A 16,592-nucleotide genomic window follows, 5' to 3' on the forward strand; every position below is an offset into this window, starting at 1 on the left:
GTGCCTGTAAGGAGCACCCAGCGAAACCCCCTGCATGGGGAGAGCAAGAGGGGCCCCAGCCCTGCAGGACCCTCGGTGTGGGGAGGGGCTCGGCCACACACACCCAGAGATTGATGCAGAAATAGCTTGGAGGGACCAATCTGATAACATCATCTGTCGTGGCAGCATCCATGTGACACAAGCAACAAAAATAAAAGCTGTGTGGGCTTCCCCACCCACCAGCAAGCTGCCAGCCCTGCACACTAACAGCTTCCACTGGCTCTGCTGCGGGACCAGCCCAGGAGGGAGGCTGTGTGCTGTGCCCACAGCAGGACAGGATCCGACTGGAGCCATCCCGCCCCTCCCACTTGTCACACGGGGGACAAGTCTCCAGTGCTGTGGAATGGGGAAGAGCCTGGAGACACCACAAGTGAACCAAGGCAGGGGTTGGTGCAGACCAGGAGCAGGCAACAGGCTGCCCCTTCCTCCAAGCACAGACCCAGGGCAAGCCTGTGGGCAGCTGAGTGCTGGACCACTGAGGGCATCTCGTCTCACATCTCTTCAGAAGAAAAACCTACACCTTAAACCTCACAAAATGCAATTTCTAGGGTGTCTTTCATAAGTTGGACTCCAGCCCTACCTGATACCTTAATTACAGAATAATTCAAATCACTAGCATCTCTCCCACATGAGAAAGGGCTGCCTTGCACATGGCACTGCACAGACCCATCCCTGCACCGCTGCAGCCAGGCAGACACAAGGGACGAGGTGAGAGGGGGCAAAGGCAGGCAAAACAGGCAGGGTGGCTCTGAGCAGACCTCTGTAGGGGACAGACTTAGCAGACACAGCCCCCCATGGAGGCATTCCTTTCCTGCACCACACTCAACACCCAGCAGTGCCTTTTCCACTCCCCTCTGCTCATCAGGGCAAGAAGAGAGCAGAGCTCTGTTTTGTCACAAGACAAACCACACTCCAAACTGCAGCAGCCCACGGTGCTGTGTTTACCCAGCACAGCAGCCTGCTCTGCTCCTCCACATTGCATTTCCCAGTGCAAAGCCACAGCTTTGGCTGTTTCCTAAGTCACAGATGTGCTGAGGGAGCATATGAGTACATTGCATAGCAAAACCACAGCCTCTCACACATGGGGTGAGTGCTTTGAAGCAGCACATAAGTCCTGCAGGGGACTTCCTTCTGCTTCCTCCTTCAGCACTTCCAAAATTTCTAAGGTATCTGACAGAAGCAGTCCTAGCAGTGTCACTGGAGTATTTGTTACCCTTTCTGAAATTATTGTGTTTTCTTCTAAATGGACAGAAATTACTGTCCCAAATCATCCCCACAGAATAGTGCCAACAAGGACCAGCATCCAAAATGCTCTAGAAAGCCAGCATGGAAAGGGACACTCAGGAAGTGCTGGTCCCAGCTTTCCTTCAGCAGTGGAAGATACAAATGGAAAATGTGCCTACCCATTTTCAGACTTTCCAGGAATACTTCAAAGAGGAATGGCTAACCAGAGGACACACATGGCTTAGGAAAGACCCCAAGATCATCACAAGGTCATTCATGGCTCCAAAGTCAGGGCCAGCTGACACAGACAGAGCCTGCAGAGCAAGCAGTGGTGAAGGTGGATGAGCTGTGGGTCTCAGTGTGGGTCCCACTGCTCACAGCTCCACTCTGATCACTCACTACTCACTGCTGGCACTGCTGGGGGACTCCTCCAGTGGGAATTCAGTGTGCACAAGCAGCTCCTGCAAATACCCCCACAGTGCAGCTGAACCTGAGCCCTTGTGCAGTGCAAAAAATCCAAGTCACAACAACCAGCTTGTGCTGAAGGTGTGATTTTAAACTGTCCCCTTGCAGGGAGTGAACCCCCGTGCAGCTGGAAGGAGATCACACACTCTGTCTTCATGAGATTCAGACCTCAGGAATTTGGAGATAGCTAGACTGAAAGCAAAGGGAGAGCTGGTCTTTGCCTGACCCTCTGCCCCCGGGGACTTGTCAGGGGGAGGGGACAGGCGGCTGCCAGGGCTGTCACCCAGCCCAGGGGAGCTCTGGAGCCAGCCACATGATGGGTTAGCTGATTACTGTTTAACCCACAGAGCGAGGGATTACACGGCCCAGAGAATTCCTGCATGGAAACATGAGCAGCCCTGCACCACCACCTTCCCACTCAGATGACCTCTAAGGATCAGGGGGTTTTTCCAAGGGTTTTTCTTTATTAAACTCTTCATCAGGGACAAGCATCACAAGCTGTGCTCGAGGTGCCCTCACACACAGCTACTTCTGAGCAGTGCTTGCTCCTCTGCCTCACCACTGCAGACAGTACCAGCTGCAGGGTGCAGCACCCCAGGAAACACAAATGCTCCCCACCTTTAGCTCACCACACTGATAAAGCCACCATGGGGAGTGTCACATCATGCCTCACATTTTACACCTGAGGTTTTCTCCCCATTTCCATCACAGAAGGGAAAAAAGCTTCACTAATGACAAGGTCTTTCCTGAGAAATGCTGCATCCTGCTTCCAACAAAATGAATTAAACTAGGTCTAATCTCAAGACTTTTAAAAGCAAGAAACAAGGCCCAGACCACAAGCAAATGAACACGAAACAGGGAAAAATCCCTGAATCTCATTTATGTCGGAGCTCAGGGGCAGTGAAAACCATTCCCTGGGGTGTACAATCATTTTCTTTGTATTTGTCAGCTCCTATCCCAGAAATGAGGGCAAAGAAAGGGAAGGAAGCTCAGGAGTTTCTGACCACACTAATTTTACTAGAATGACTTAAATAAGCTGCTCACTCCCCTCCTTCAGGACTGACCTAGCTTTCTTGGGTTTTTTTTTGCTGACCCATCTGGGCACAGCCTTTGAAGGGCACCTGCTCCAGGGATCAGGTGATGAGAGTGGGAATTTTGTCCTCTTCTTCCTTTCTGTCATTACCAAAACACACTGGACTGCAGCAACTCACCCTGTTAAAAAGCTGGGCTGCTAAAACACACTGGGATCGAGAGAACAAGGGTGTTATTTCAGGCAGCAGAAAAAAGTGCCATGGGAGATTAAACATCTGTGGCTGCCAAATCAGTATCGGCAGGACTGAGCCTTGAAACTACAACTCCTGTGCCAGCAACTCCTTTGATGTGCACCATGAACATTTAGGGCACTGAACACGTGCTCGATGGTAATGTTTTCATGATCCAAGGTCTTGTTAGGGGAAAAAAAATTAACCCATAAAGCAGTGAGCCAAATCCATAATAACCTCACAGTGCCCCACATGCTATCTACTCACCCCACAGGAATTAGTCAAGGATGACCAGCATCATCCATCAAGCACAGCAAACTGCAGACCCATGTGTGCCCCTTCTGTCTCAAGGAAACCCTCTCCAGCCTGTGCTGCAGCTCCTGAGAGACACAGCCCAAGGGCTGGGGACAGCAATGGCCCGTTCAGCCCAAGCACTGTGTGGTGTGACAAGCAGTACCTGTAAACATGGCACAAAAATAAGGGCTGCAGGCTGCCAGCACCACCCGGTGAGCTTCCATCTCCACGGTTTCGGCCACAATCACCACATCACACAGGAGCCGCTTGCTGGGGAAACACCAGAAAAGACAAAGATCATTTCAGAATTCCCTGTCAGGCAAAAAGCTACATCACTATGGCCCAAAAAAGTGGAAGACCCACCATTACAGACACAGCACCTGAGCTTCTGCCAAATCCCAGGGGAAGGTCCTCTAATCCTTCAGTACCAGCTCCTATCACTGTTTGCTTACAAAGCAAAGCCTGAATCCTCCTGAGGCAGCAGCCCTGCCTGTGCTTCTGCTTTCCCCAGGGGAAAACAAAACCTGGAAGCCAAACAAGGCATACATGCTGCTCAAAGAACAAAGGGTAAGCAGCACCCTCACCTCTCAAACAAGCAGGGCTTGGAGGAGGCACAGAAGAGCTTAAGGATTTGGGCACTACCTGGGGCCAGGCTCTAGCAGATCTGTAAGACAAGAAATAGCCATGCAAGGAACACCAGCATCACTTTTGTCTTTCCACAGGGAAAAGGTGGAGTGGAAAATGAAGTGATTTCTGTACTTCCTTCCATGCTTGTCACTAAAGAAAGTGGCCACCAAAATATGTCCTGGCACTGTTAGGTGCAGAGGCTGCCTGAGGCATCTGCCAGAGCAGAGGTATCAACCACTGGAGTTTATCCATGGGCCTGAGGACTTCATTTACCTCATGAATTAGTCTGGGATTAAGAGTCACTGGGATAAAGAACGGGATTCCAGACAGAAACCAAAAAAAAAACCTTCTAAGCTCCCCCACTGACTCATTGTAGAGCTTTGGAAAAGTCACTTCATTAACGAGTGACCTTTTCTACTCGCCCCACGTATGTCCTTTGAGGATTCATTAGTTAATGTTTGCACAGAGCTTCGCAGATGCCGACAGCAAGAAGTGCTCAGCCTCCCAATAAGTTGGTTTAAGATGCTTAAGCATACAAATGCAAACTAAGGGTGTTCGTTTCAAATGTCAAGCCCAAAAAAGGATCAGTGCCTGTAAATCTAGATGTTGCCTTCTCTTTGGAACTACTTATCTCCACACTGAACTTTGTCTTTAGGAAACTGCATTATCAAATAAACATACACAGAGCTTCTAATGGACCAGCTATGTCTCTTCTTCTCCATATATTGAAATATGTGAAAAAACAGCTGTGAAATGGAGCTTTATAGTTGGAAAACAGGAAGAAAGTAGGAACTGGCAGTCTGTACCCTGCATTCATGCTAGTTTGGAAGGGGGGAAGGGCAAGAGGGAAACTCTTTAAGAGCCTCCTAATGGAAGCTTCCTCATTTATTTTAGCTTACATAGAAGGTGCTCTGTTCAATTCCACTTTGGGCTATAGTAATCTAAAGTACCACTCATAAAATTAATTTCATCTACATTTGCCAACTAAAAGCCTAAGTGGTATTTAGGGCCATGGTTTAGTGGTGGCCTTGACAGTGCTGGGTTAAGGATTGGACTCAATGATCTTAGAGGTCTTTTCCAACCTAAACAATTCCATGATTAGTACAGGTTATTAGTATAGGTATATAGGTTAAAGGCTTAGCATGATTTTTCTAGACCCTCTGAATGAGATTTCTGGATGCATGTGAAGGAAGAAACTATTATTTAAGGCCTCTATTAACACAGATTGCTGACAGCTTAACAGATCCCAAGCTCAGTGCACATTCAAGAGATGTGAAAACTGTATATTCCACAAGAGCAACAGGAGCCAACAAAAAAAAACCCAGTACCCAGAAGATGAAAACATCATACAGGTGCTTAATGGCAGCTTTAATTCTTCTTTATTTCATCTGTTCAGTATTGCCCAAGATACCTAACCACAGGCACTAAGAAACATTTTCTGTCTCCAGTTATTCCCACTCTGCTTCAATTAACAAAGGAATAACAGTAGCACAATAGATTTCTGAATATAGCTGCACAAAACTTTAGTTTCAGATCCTTTGCTGTCAGTACAAAGAAAGGACCAGAAGGATGCCAGTTAAAAGTAAAAAAAAAAAAAAAATTTACAACATACCCTGCTTCATATAATAGTTACAATATTTCCATTTTGTTCCTATGCAACAGAGAATCACTGTCAGATATCTGTGGAAGGAAACATTTCCAATCCTTCTCCACACTAGAGAAGTGTGTATTAGGAAACTACTTAATCCATGGAGAGTAAGTACCTATTACAGCATCTTTTGATTACTTGGAGTGTGCAGAAGAGCAAAAGGTGTTATCTGCTTTCATCACATCCCCTCAAGAGTTAGGGAGCACATACATTCATGTGTGTGACACACATACTTTCCATATTCTTTTTAAAATTAGAAGGGTGAAAAGTCTAATGAATTAGTCAGAGAAATGCTCACTGAACTTCTGTCTGGTTTGTGGGATAACAGCCACCAAGAAACAATTCAGGCTGAACCACTGCCACCACACTGCTGATGTGATGACAGCAGTTTTCAAGGCTGTGTTCACAGATATTTTTTCAGCCTCTGTTCTCCCTGTACCCACACAGCTGTGTAAAGACCAAGGTGTTCTCTTTTAACTAATATGAGGATTTTTTTGCAAGAAGAGAGCTGACATTCTTCCTGAGTACTTGCTTTTTTTTCCCCACCCCTTACTTTGGAGTGCTAAGCCCAGACTGAGTGATGCTGCTAGTTAAAGAGACTAAGAACAGTACATTAATAATCTTTGGTCTGTAATTATGTGTAGGTGTCTTAATGTCTGTAATGTTCTATTATTGAGTTTCAGACCCTTATCTCAGTTAAGAACATAGTTTACAGCTGAATTTGTTGGAAGTAATGGAAAAGTCTAAATGAATTATCATCTATAAATGAAGGCTATGGCTCAGATAATGTTTTTGGGAAGGCAGAGTTCTGAGACTGAGGAGAGCAGCCCACCACAAAAGGAGTATATTTTAGCTCCCTATTTGTGATTAATCCTCTACATGCAACCATTAGCTGTAATAAAAATGGCACAGACTATTTTCTACGTCTCTCAATCAGCATAATTCTGCTAAACTACAGAGGGTGCCCAGTAAGTCAAAAGTGTACCTCCGTAATTCATTCATGACCTTGAAAGCCTTTCTCATGTGAGAGGGATTGACTGTCACTGTACGCTGGTCCTTTTCATCTTCAGCTGCCTCAGAGGAACGGGAACTCTGCTTAATGCTAAAAACAGGGACAAAAAAAGGAGCAGAAAGTTTGATTCAATGGCACTATAAAAAACAAGCATCCTAAAACTGCAGCACAGGGTATTAAGCATGGAGTTACTCACAAGTCAGTTAGTCAGTTTAGGTTCTCCACATGAAGCGCATCAAAAAATGCAGCTACTTCTGCATGGATGTTGAAAGCCAACTCAGCCCACATTTCAGCCAGCAGGGAAGAAAAGAAAGAAGTGCCAAACACCTGAGGACAAAGCCCAGTCTTACAGCCTTCAGGCCAGGAAAGCAGTATAAGTTGAAATTCAAGCCAGAACATAATTGCTTCACTGAATAGAAATAGACTTCAGCACTGGGAACTATAAGAGTACCATGGATTTTTTTAACATTCACACCGAGAAAAAGAAGTTTAGCCTTCAATGTCCCATCTGAAAAAGGCAAGCACACAATACATTACTTGTATCTTCTTTAGAGGCAAGTAGAAAAGGGCTATTAAAACTCCCTGCACAGCTTTCAAAGCTTTACTGAAGCTGCTTTCCATTTCAGAAATACTCTATTTATTGCCACTGAAACATATGGAATGAATTATTAAACCTTCCTACCAGAACCACCAGCTCCATAGGTAATGTCAAACCAGAGGCACTCAGCTATGTGCTGTGTTTAACCAGGCCAACAGGTGCCTAAGGCACATACATGTCCTCATTGCTTTGTTGGCAGCAATAGCTCTCTACACACAACTGACAGCGGGTCAATATCTCCACCTCCCTGATGTGAAAGTCTGTGAAATCACTCGGAGCTAAAGGCTCCCACCTGAGAAAGGAGCAGCACTCTGAGGCAGGCCCCTGTTCTGCTCACCTCCATGGCTCACCCCTCAAACCCCTGGCAGGCAAAGGCAAACAAGACAAGTCAAGGAGGGTTGTCTGTGTCTACAGCCAACTCCAAGAGAAAGGCAGATCTCAGGAGGCAACTCCATCGCCCCATGTGCCTGACTGGAGACCTTCTCAGAGCTTTTCCTTCCAAAGGATAGTCTCCTTCACCTATGTCCCCTCCTCCCTACCACCTTTCTTAGTTGGGCTGGCATGATAAAAAAGGCTGAATTGAGCTAAGCCAGCAGTCTGGACAACCCAGCATCCTGGCTCTCTGGGGACCAGAAGGTGGTGTCTGAAGAAGGGCACAGAGCAGGGAAGTGTGGAAGGATCCTTCCCAGAACACCCTGTCAGCTTCTGTCAAGGTGTGTATGCATGGACATACATATCTATATACAAGCACACTTAGACACATTGACTTTCCCTTTGAAAAACACATCATTCACTATTTACAACCCCTGACAGTGTGAAGCCCTGGCTAACATTACATCCTGCCTGCTCCTGACCACTGGCTGTCACCACCACCGTGTCCCTTGACACCACACAAAGCTCTCTGCCCCCCAACAATCTTTGGTTCTCCTTCCTCGAGAAGCAAGAGGCTGAGCAGCAGCCTGGCTGCACGCAGCTCAAATCCACGCCTGCATACTGAGCAGCCTCCAGCTTTGTGCCTGAGACAAAGGTTAATGCCAAAAACCAGCCAAGTCCAATTCTTTCACTTTGCTGAGTGAGTGAAATATTTTCAGTCATAAGGGAAGCCACAAGGCTGAGCAGAACGTCACTCAGCACATGTCCCAGTGAGGGAGAGAACTTCCCAAATTCCATTACAGTCATCATCCAATTAGCTTAGTATGGCTGGATTAAAAGAAGAAAAATCAGAAAGCAGAATACCTCGTGTTAAGTGTTCAGTATTCAAGGGACTGGTACCAGGCATCAACACAAACAGCTTTTCTATCCCTGAGGAAAGCTGAACTCATTCTGTGCCACGTGAACTGCCAGAGGTGTTCATGGCCATGGAGCTGTGCTGGCACTTGGCTCTTCCCCAGCTCTGCACACTCCAGTGAAGAAGCCTCCTTGCTCTCCTTGCCCCAGGGACACGGCCAAATCCAGCTAAGCCTCAGTGCTGTGTCTATCAAAAGCCTTCATTGAAACTTTAGGCAAGGTGACCACAGCTTTCAACACCCCAGTACAAACTCTTGATTTTTAAACAGCTAAACCTGCCCATGTGGTATGATTGAGCCAAGAAGGGAAAAAAAGCTCTGGAAGTGCAAGTGACTTCATGGAGCTTTCAGGCTCCAAAGCTGGGACACGTACAGGAAGTAAGCAAAGTAAACAAAAAAGAAAAAACAATTAAAAGAAAGTGAAACCAAAAGGGAGTATCAGGGAGAGCCACTCCCATTGCTCCCGGGCAGGACAGCTGGATGACCACAGGACACTGCCCTGGGCAGCCTCACAGACACCTCACAGATCCAGAACCAAGCCATGCACACAGAAATCATGGGGGCTCTTTAATAAGAACAAGCACACTGCTGAGATTTTTTTATTAGCTCTCCAGTGCCAGAGACCAAAGATGTTCAAACTTTTCTGCTGGCAAAAGATACAGTTCAAAGAACACAGCAAGTTTCACTGAACACCAAAGTAAATGTCAGGTCCAATGTCAAGCTTTCATAAAGCCTCAACTGCACCAACATTTGTCTGTGTATTTTAAAAGCAAAAAAACTTGCTTCAGGATTTTGGAAGAAGATCAATCAGCTCTTCCTAAAAAGCAGGAAAGATAGGTTTTTAAAAAACATCCTAAGAGACATCCTCAGCTTAATTAAAAGGGGCTGATTTCAGAATTTGCCAAAGGCTCACCATGAGAAAATACTGTAGATTGTCTGGTTAAAAACTTATTTCAAAAAAGATCAAGATATGCTATTTAAAGTTTTTTTCCAAGTGACTCATATCAAAAAAACAAATGTGAAGAATTAATGGCTAAGAGCCTTTAACTCATCTCTAAGATTCAGCTGGTAGCTGATTCAGCTACCATAGAATTGTGTTCCAGTAACAGACAGAGGATGATTTTATCTGGGAGAGATATTTTACACTTCCATGCACATACTCTCAGAGATCATTGATACATTTCCAACATAAAATTGCAAGAACCTGAATGCTCCAAGCAAATGCACCCTGACAAAAAGCAAAAGCAGCCCCTGAGAAGACCAAACCATTACATTTCACAGCCTTTTCTGAGATTTGTCCTCCTACAAGGCTAAGAATTATTACATTTATTACACTGTTGTTATTTTAATGGATTAAAGCAAAGGAGGAATAGGATCCTCTGATCAAAGATACCAGCCAAGACCAACTGGACATGGTAGAGCCCCTGCACCCCATGACCACAGGGACATGGCTCCCACGTTTGCCAAGCTGATGTCCAACTACAGCAGCAGGACTCTGAGCCAGCTGCCAGGAGCAATTTGTTCTATTCCTGGGCTATCCGAGGCCGTGCACTGACTGAATGGACAAATGATTTAATTTCCCTGGGCCAGATGAACATCCTCTTTAGAGACACAGCAGGATGTTCCTAAAATGAGCAGAGAGGCTCTTAGTTTTAGACAGTGCCAACTCCACTGCCCCCTCCTGCGTGGCCTTTCAATGATGTCCCCAAGTAGAAGAAATGAACCCCTATTTGAGAGTCCCCAGTTAAGCCAGTGAAGCTAATCACCACCCTGTTGACACCGTGTTCCTCCTCTCCAGGACCCCCTAGCAGAGCTGGGCTCAGGTTGCCAGGGTTCACAGCCCAGCTCCTGCCCAAGTGTGGCCACAACCCAGCTGACAGAAAGGTGTTTTAAAAACCCATACCCCACTGTTCTGCTGCCCGCGTGTATCAGTTATAAAGTTGGGTTGCCTTAGTTACCAGCAATAATTACAGATGTCTTTGTAGATTATGTGAAAGAATAAAAGCCTTCCTTAGAGATAAACTGTCCCCTGGTAAGATTATTGCTGTGCAGAGAGCTGGTAAACCCCAGGAACAAAAATCCCAGCTCTGTCAAATCCAGTTCTAACACTGGCTTTATGGGAGCCAGGAGTTCACCCTGAAGGAAGGGCAGATCTCAAATGCACTCTCCTTCAGAGCACAGAAGGGCAAGGTTCTGCTCATGTTTCTGGGAGAACAGCCTCCAGGCTTAGCTCCTAACCCAACATGAACACCACAGAGGTCCCCCTCCACCAGGCTCTGTCACTGGGGAGGTGATGGGACACCAGACACGTCCAGCCCAGCCTCATCCCACTGGGCATCCCTGGAGGGTCTCTGGGAGCTGCTCTCCTCTCCTGCCTGAGCACCACAGGCTGAGCTCTGCTCTGCTGGTTGGTCCCTAACACCACAGAGTTTCAGCACCACAAGCAGGGCCAAAGACTCAGCTGGGCTCAGCGTCCTGCACAGGCAATCCAGCACCTCTGTAGCAGCTTCATACCCCTGGATTAACTTAAAAGTGCCTGCTAACCATAAACTTCCAAAGCCTGTGGAGCTTCTTTGGGGGATATGTAAGAATCATCACCAGAAAATGTTAATCTACAGTTTCTGAGAGGTTTGACATCACTCTGGTCTAAAAACCTGACAGATGCCTGATAGCAGTTAGTAGTCTTGAAAACTTTAATACTGCTACAGAAATCAACTGAGACCAAAATTAGTCTTAGTTTTAGTCTAAGCACAATGAAAAATCATTTTGCTTTAACTGGCCTAATTCTCTGTTTAGAATCAACACCCCAAATCACAGGACAAATATATTACGCCCAATAGTTTTATTCCTCTATTCAGGCAGACACATTAAGGAAAACATGTCAGTGTAATGGCATAGTTATAAAAATCTCGATTTCTGAATTTGTCTTTAGGTACATACAAAGACATTAAAAAAAATTATGACTGAAGCGATCCACATACTGAACTGGGTTTTGAGAGGATTTCAGAGAAATGCATTATGATTAAAACATATGGGAGGCAGTGAAATGGAAAAGATTATTTTTCTTTTAATAGCAATATTATTTTCCTATTTTGTTGATTTTTTTCAGTGCCTAGATCAACATGGAGACATTAGCTTAGGAAAACACACAATTGGCATACAGCAGATCCCTAAAAAGGTATTCATATCAAAGGAGACCTCAGGGGGAAAGAAGACTTTGGGAACTAGTGAGAAGAAAAGTCTTTGCTGACACTAATGGAAACAACACAAAATAACTCAAATATGACAATACTATTTGCTTTCAAAGACAAATATTGTATTTCTCAAACTGATACCACAGACTACCTTCACTTAAATATAAAACCACAGGTGTTTTAATATTTTAACAAAAAAAAAATAACATTCCAGAGGGTTTTTCCTATTCAAACTCAAAAACATCTTGTAAATTCAGAACCAGAGTATCATACCTAACTGTAAGCCTTGTGCAATTTCTCCATAAAACAGAAGTACCATCATTTTACTATCAGCACAGTAAAAGAAAAGCAGGATTCTGAAATACTTTATTGCCACATGTGAATGTTTCAGGTTAAATCTCCCTTGCCCTCAGATGCTTCTGCTCATGTGCAATGCCATGGGCACATGATACCACTGAATGTCCTGGGTGTGCAAGTTAACAGGATATTTGAGTCTGGGCAGGCTCGGGACCAGAGTCAGAGGTGAAGTGAGCACCAACAACACGGATCCTCACCGACCACAGGAATGGAAAGTGGCAATAATATTAAAAACCAGGGGGAACTCTGCCATAAGGAAAACCACCAAGTGTAAAATTTGAGGACCAGTCTGCCCAACACAGATGTGAGTTGAAATGTGGGGCAAAAGCACAGCAACAAGCACAGACCGAGGCCACGGTGCTCTCCCGCCAAGGTCATTTCTGAACACCTCCTCCCAGGACTTGCTCCGAGCAGCCAAAGCAGCCCCAGCACAGCCCCACACACACTGTGCCCTTTTGAACCAGAAAGCAGGTGAATATTTCCAGCTTTTCTTGCCAAGAATCAAACCTCACACCATTACTGCCCACAACCAGTTCAGGACCACCTTCCTCTTCCCAAAAACTAGAAATGAAAGCAGTAATTTGGGTAATCATTCCTCACTTCCAGAGGCAGAAAGCATGCTGATGGGGATAGTCCTTTATGCCCTAAAAACAGACAGTCTGTGAAAAAAAGGGTAAGGTAAAACAGTCCAGGTATTTTTCAGTGGCTTTTTCACTATTCTATCCACAGAAAAAGGCCTCTAATCAAAATGAGACCATTGCTTGTAGCCATCAAAAAAAAAGTAACAAACAACTGTGCCAAGGATGAGCCCAGCCTGGGGTATCAAAACAGCTCTGTTCCATTTCCTCAAACACAGGCTCATTTATACAAATAAAGAAAAAAAAAAAAAAAAAAAAAAGAAATCCCTTTCCATGAGCTGGCATCTAGCATGACAAACTAAGATTTCAAGGCACTTGAAATTAATATATATTTGGATTAATGTTCAGAGGTGACTGTTCACACATTACGGAAAGCAGAAGCCCTACAATGAGAAATGTGGCAGGATTAAAGGTTTTGCACATTAAATACACAAACAATTGCAACCCTTGAGTCACAGAAGGGTAGGAAGCTGCCCTTTGGAGCTTGGAAAACAACTCCTACAGGCTGCTGTGAATGTTTTCCCTCAACAGAAGGAAGATTTCCAGAATTTGGGGGTTGACTCCAGCTTAATTTTCTAATGTATCATATTTAAACAAAACTCCTGTCAAGCCCCGATATTTAGTCTTACCAGCAGGTCAAGCCCCCTCTCTGTTCCCCCACCCCCGGCAAGGTCAGCAGCACAAAAGGAAGCACTCAGAATATCCTGTTCTTAAAAAAATATTGTAAAAAAACCCAGACCAGTTTAATGTTTCGTTTGAAGAAGCACAAGTAGCTTCTGGTGTGCAAAAGGCACCTGACAGAGGGGAGTAATGAGGGCAGAGCCAAAACACTGAACATCTCTCTGGCATCCACGAGGTCCCTGCGCAGAACAATATCTTTTATGGGTTCAGTGGACATTAGGTCGACTCGGTAAACACTTCTTCACGCAGGTTGTGGAGCAAAACAGCTGCCTGGCAGGAAATAAAGTCTACACGGCCCGGCTACCGTGCGAAGGAGGAGCGGGATCCCCTGCACTGCCCTAACACCGCACAGCGCCCGGCTTCCACACACGGCAGCAGGAAAACCGACCCCAAAGGATCCACGGACGATGTGGATTTTCACTCGTGACTCAGAAAAGCAGCAAATATCAGCGAGTGTGTCTTGAGCGGAATGCCGAAGTCGGCTGCCTGAGGTTCCAGGCGTAGGCAGGGCACTCACAAGCCCAGCACAGTGTGCCGGCGGGGCGAGCCAGCGGGGCAGCTTCCTCCCACCCCCCTGTCCTGCATCCCACCCCTCTGTCCTGCATCCCACCTCCCTGCCCGGCATCCCAGTCCCCTGCCCCGCACCTCCATTTCGGCGAACACCCCCCCGACCGACCTCCCTCACGTCCTTAATTACATCCCAAACACATCCCACGGAAAGCCCTCCGCTGCCTCGGTGCGGGGCGAAGCCGCCTGTCACCATGACATTGCAACATCCACGAGCATTGCAGGCGCCCGTGGCAGGAGGCATTCCCGCCGGCGGCGACCAGCGGAGGTCCCCGCAGCCGCGCCCCGCATTCCTGCGCACGGCCCCGCACGGCTCGCACCCCGGGGAAGGGCATCCCCATCCCGCAGCGCTCCGGGCGGACACAAAGGCTGGCGGCGGTACCCACCTCTCCTCCTCCATCGTGCGGGGCGGCGGCGGGGCCGGCTCAGCGCCCCGGGCCCGGCATGGCTGCGAGCGGCCGCCCCCGCCGCGGGCCGCTTCCTGCGGGAGCGGAGCGCTGCGTGCCGGGCGCGCCCGCCGCACCGACTGCCGCTGCCGCCGCCGCGCAGCCCCCTCCCCTCCCCTCCCCTCCCCTCCCCGGCGGGGCTTGCGAGCGTCTCCGGGCAACGGCAGCACCGCCCCGCACCGCCCCGAGAGCGCCCTCCGCACCCCGGCCCGGCCCCGCTGCGGCAGCCAAATAGGTCAGGGCAGCCCCGAGCCGGCCCGGCCCCGAGCGGGACCCGCCGGCAGCGGGACGGGCAGCGCCGGGCAGCTCCCGGGCCCGGCACCCATCCCTCCGCCCTGCCGCTGCCCGGGACTTGTCCTCCGTGCGGCCCGAACTGCTTCAACCCCTGCGATCTGCGGGCTGGACAAAAGTTTTAGTGGCTGAACATCCCCAGTGCCGAGGTGAAGCCCGCGCACGGGGCAGCGCAGGAGAGGAGCAGTGATGGTGAGGAAGGAGAGAGTCCCAGCCCTCCGAAGTCTCCCCGCTCCCACCGCAGAAAGCGGGATCTTGCCTCCAGTTCCCCGATTTATCAAAGCCTTCCTGTCCTTTATGCAATCTATCAGGCCAAATACACCATGCATAGGCAATATGAGTCCCTCTCCACTGCAGGTGCTTTTTAGCCTAAAGGACTGAACTAAATTACATTTGTCATTTTTATTCCAATTGATACAAATGCACAGAGTTCTACATAAATCTTTCCCCGCCCCCCTCATTTTATTAAAAGAATTTTTCAGTTGTATACTACATCAGCGAGGCCTCAGACGCTAATTGTATTAAAGACAAGAAACATTTGCCTTCTTCATTACTCATCCATTCACAAAATGTTCTTGTGCAAAAGGAAGAGATAACTAGAAGTACCAAGAGATTTCTCTTTGAAGATGCCATTTCATCTCTTTTGTAAATAAAATTACCTCATTCTTGTATGTTTCTCCTCAAGCCATGTCCTCAGCCCAAGTTTCATACATCTTTTCAAAACCTATCAGCAATGATGATTGAACAGATGCTATTGTGCCTTCTACAGGAGGGTTTCAGAAGCTTGTTGAGAATCTTAACTACTCATCACCCTAATTCTTCAGGTAAGAAAACTTAACACACCTGAAACTTAAAGCACTTTATCAAAGACACATGGGGATTGAGAGTCCTGCTATTTAAACACCATTTGGCAGCCTACCCATAAACAGAAGAAATACAGATAAAGCCATGAAGTCAATCCTTACACAGAATTCAGGTAAAATTCCTTCATCTTCCCTAGAGAATCCTGTTACACTATCAGTTTAAAACATTCAGATCCTCAAGTACTTTCCCCATGTCCAGTCTTACACTGTTAATGCACAACATGCAAAACTGCAAGACACAAGCTCACACCAGAGAAAAAGGAACTATATAAGAATAGTAGAATTTACCTCAGAAATGAGGGCTAGAGATTTTTTCCTCTGAGTAAATCCCTCAGTAATCACAAAAATTCCAGATACAAGAGCAAGTCCTGAAACTGCTGCAAAGTGCCTGTGTATTGTTATTAACACGAAGTTTTTCAATAACAAAATATTGGGCTTTCACCTTAAAAATTTACATCTCACTCCAGTCAGCCTGGGAGCTAAGCACCTAAATTGAATCAAACCAGCAACACCTTCTTATATGCTTTGCCCCACAGGTTTGTGTACACTGGATTCTACAAATCCTGAAAGGTACAGTGACAGACAAGCAAAACAGTGAATAGTCCTTCTGGAGTGGGACAAAACCATGTTCCAGTAATCAGAGATTATCTTTACAGCAACCTTGCAAAATAATCATGACTTGGTAACAATTCCAAGACAAAAACTTCTTGTTTGTTTTTAAGTGCAAAGATTGGCATCTTGATAAAGCATTCAGCTAAAAGGAATTAGTGACACCTGATGGGTGGAATTTTTCCAGCTTCTTTCAACAATTCCTAGTCTCAAGTAGTCGAAAATTACTCCTACATCTAATCTACCTTTGATCACTGAACACCATATAACCAGTTCTCAGAGTAGAAAGGTCCCCAAAACACCTGTTCCAGCTAGTCCCACCATCCCTCAGCCCATCAAAACCTTTCCAGATTCCTGTGACAATTTTCAGATCTGCAGTGAAAGACCAAAACCCCCAATTCCAAGGAGCCACAGGGAGATGGGAGAGAAAAGCATTGCCAGTGTCTCCACAGCAGCAAGGAATTTCTTCAATAAAAGTGGCATGAAGGGAG

At 46.7% G+C, this 16,592-nt stretch overlaps 1 protein-coding gene across 6 annotated transcripts in view; it reads right to left on the reverse strand.

Annotated features, from left to right (window-relative positions):
- Positions 1-16,592, reverse strand: part of LOC128815106 (kelch-like protein 3) — a 62,574-nt gene that overhangs the window by 34,322 nt on the left and 11,660 nt on the right. For 4 of the 6 annotated variants that reach the window (XM_053991506.1, XM_053991505.1, XM_053991511.1 and 1 more), the window contains 2 exons: positions 6,545-6,661; positions 3,448-3,554 (listed from right to left, as the gene is read on the reverse strand). In XM_053991506.1, the coding sequence (XP_053847481.1) occupies positions 3,448-3,554; positions 6,545-6,661 (224 nt within the window). Of the gene's footprint in view, positions 1-3,447; positions 3,555-3,868; positions 3,888-6,544; positions 6,662-14,278; positions 14,361-16,592 lie in introns of those variants that run through there. The other 2 variants (XM_053991509.1, XM_053991510.1) reach the window with 2 other exon arrangements.

Source organism: Vidua macroura, chromosome 15, assembly GCF_024509145.1.
Source record: "Vidua macroura isolate BioBank_ID:100142 chromosome 15, ASM2450914v1, whole genome shotgun sequence".
Taxonomy (NCBI): domain Eukaryota; kingdom Metazoa; phylum Chordata; class Aves; order Passeriformes; family Viduidae; genus Vidua; species Vidua macroura.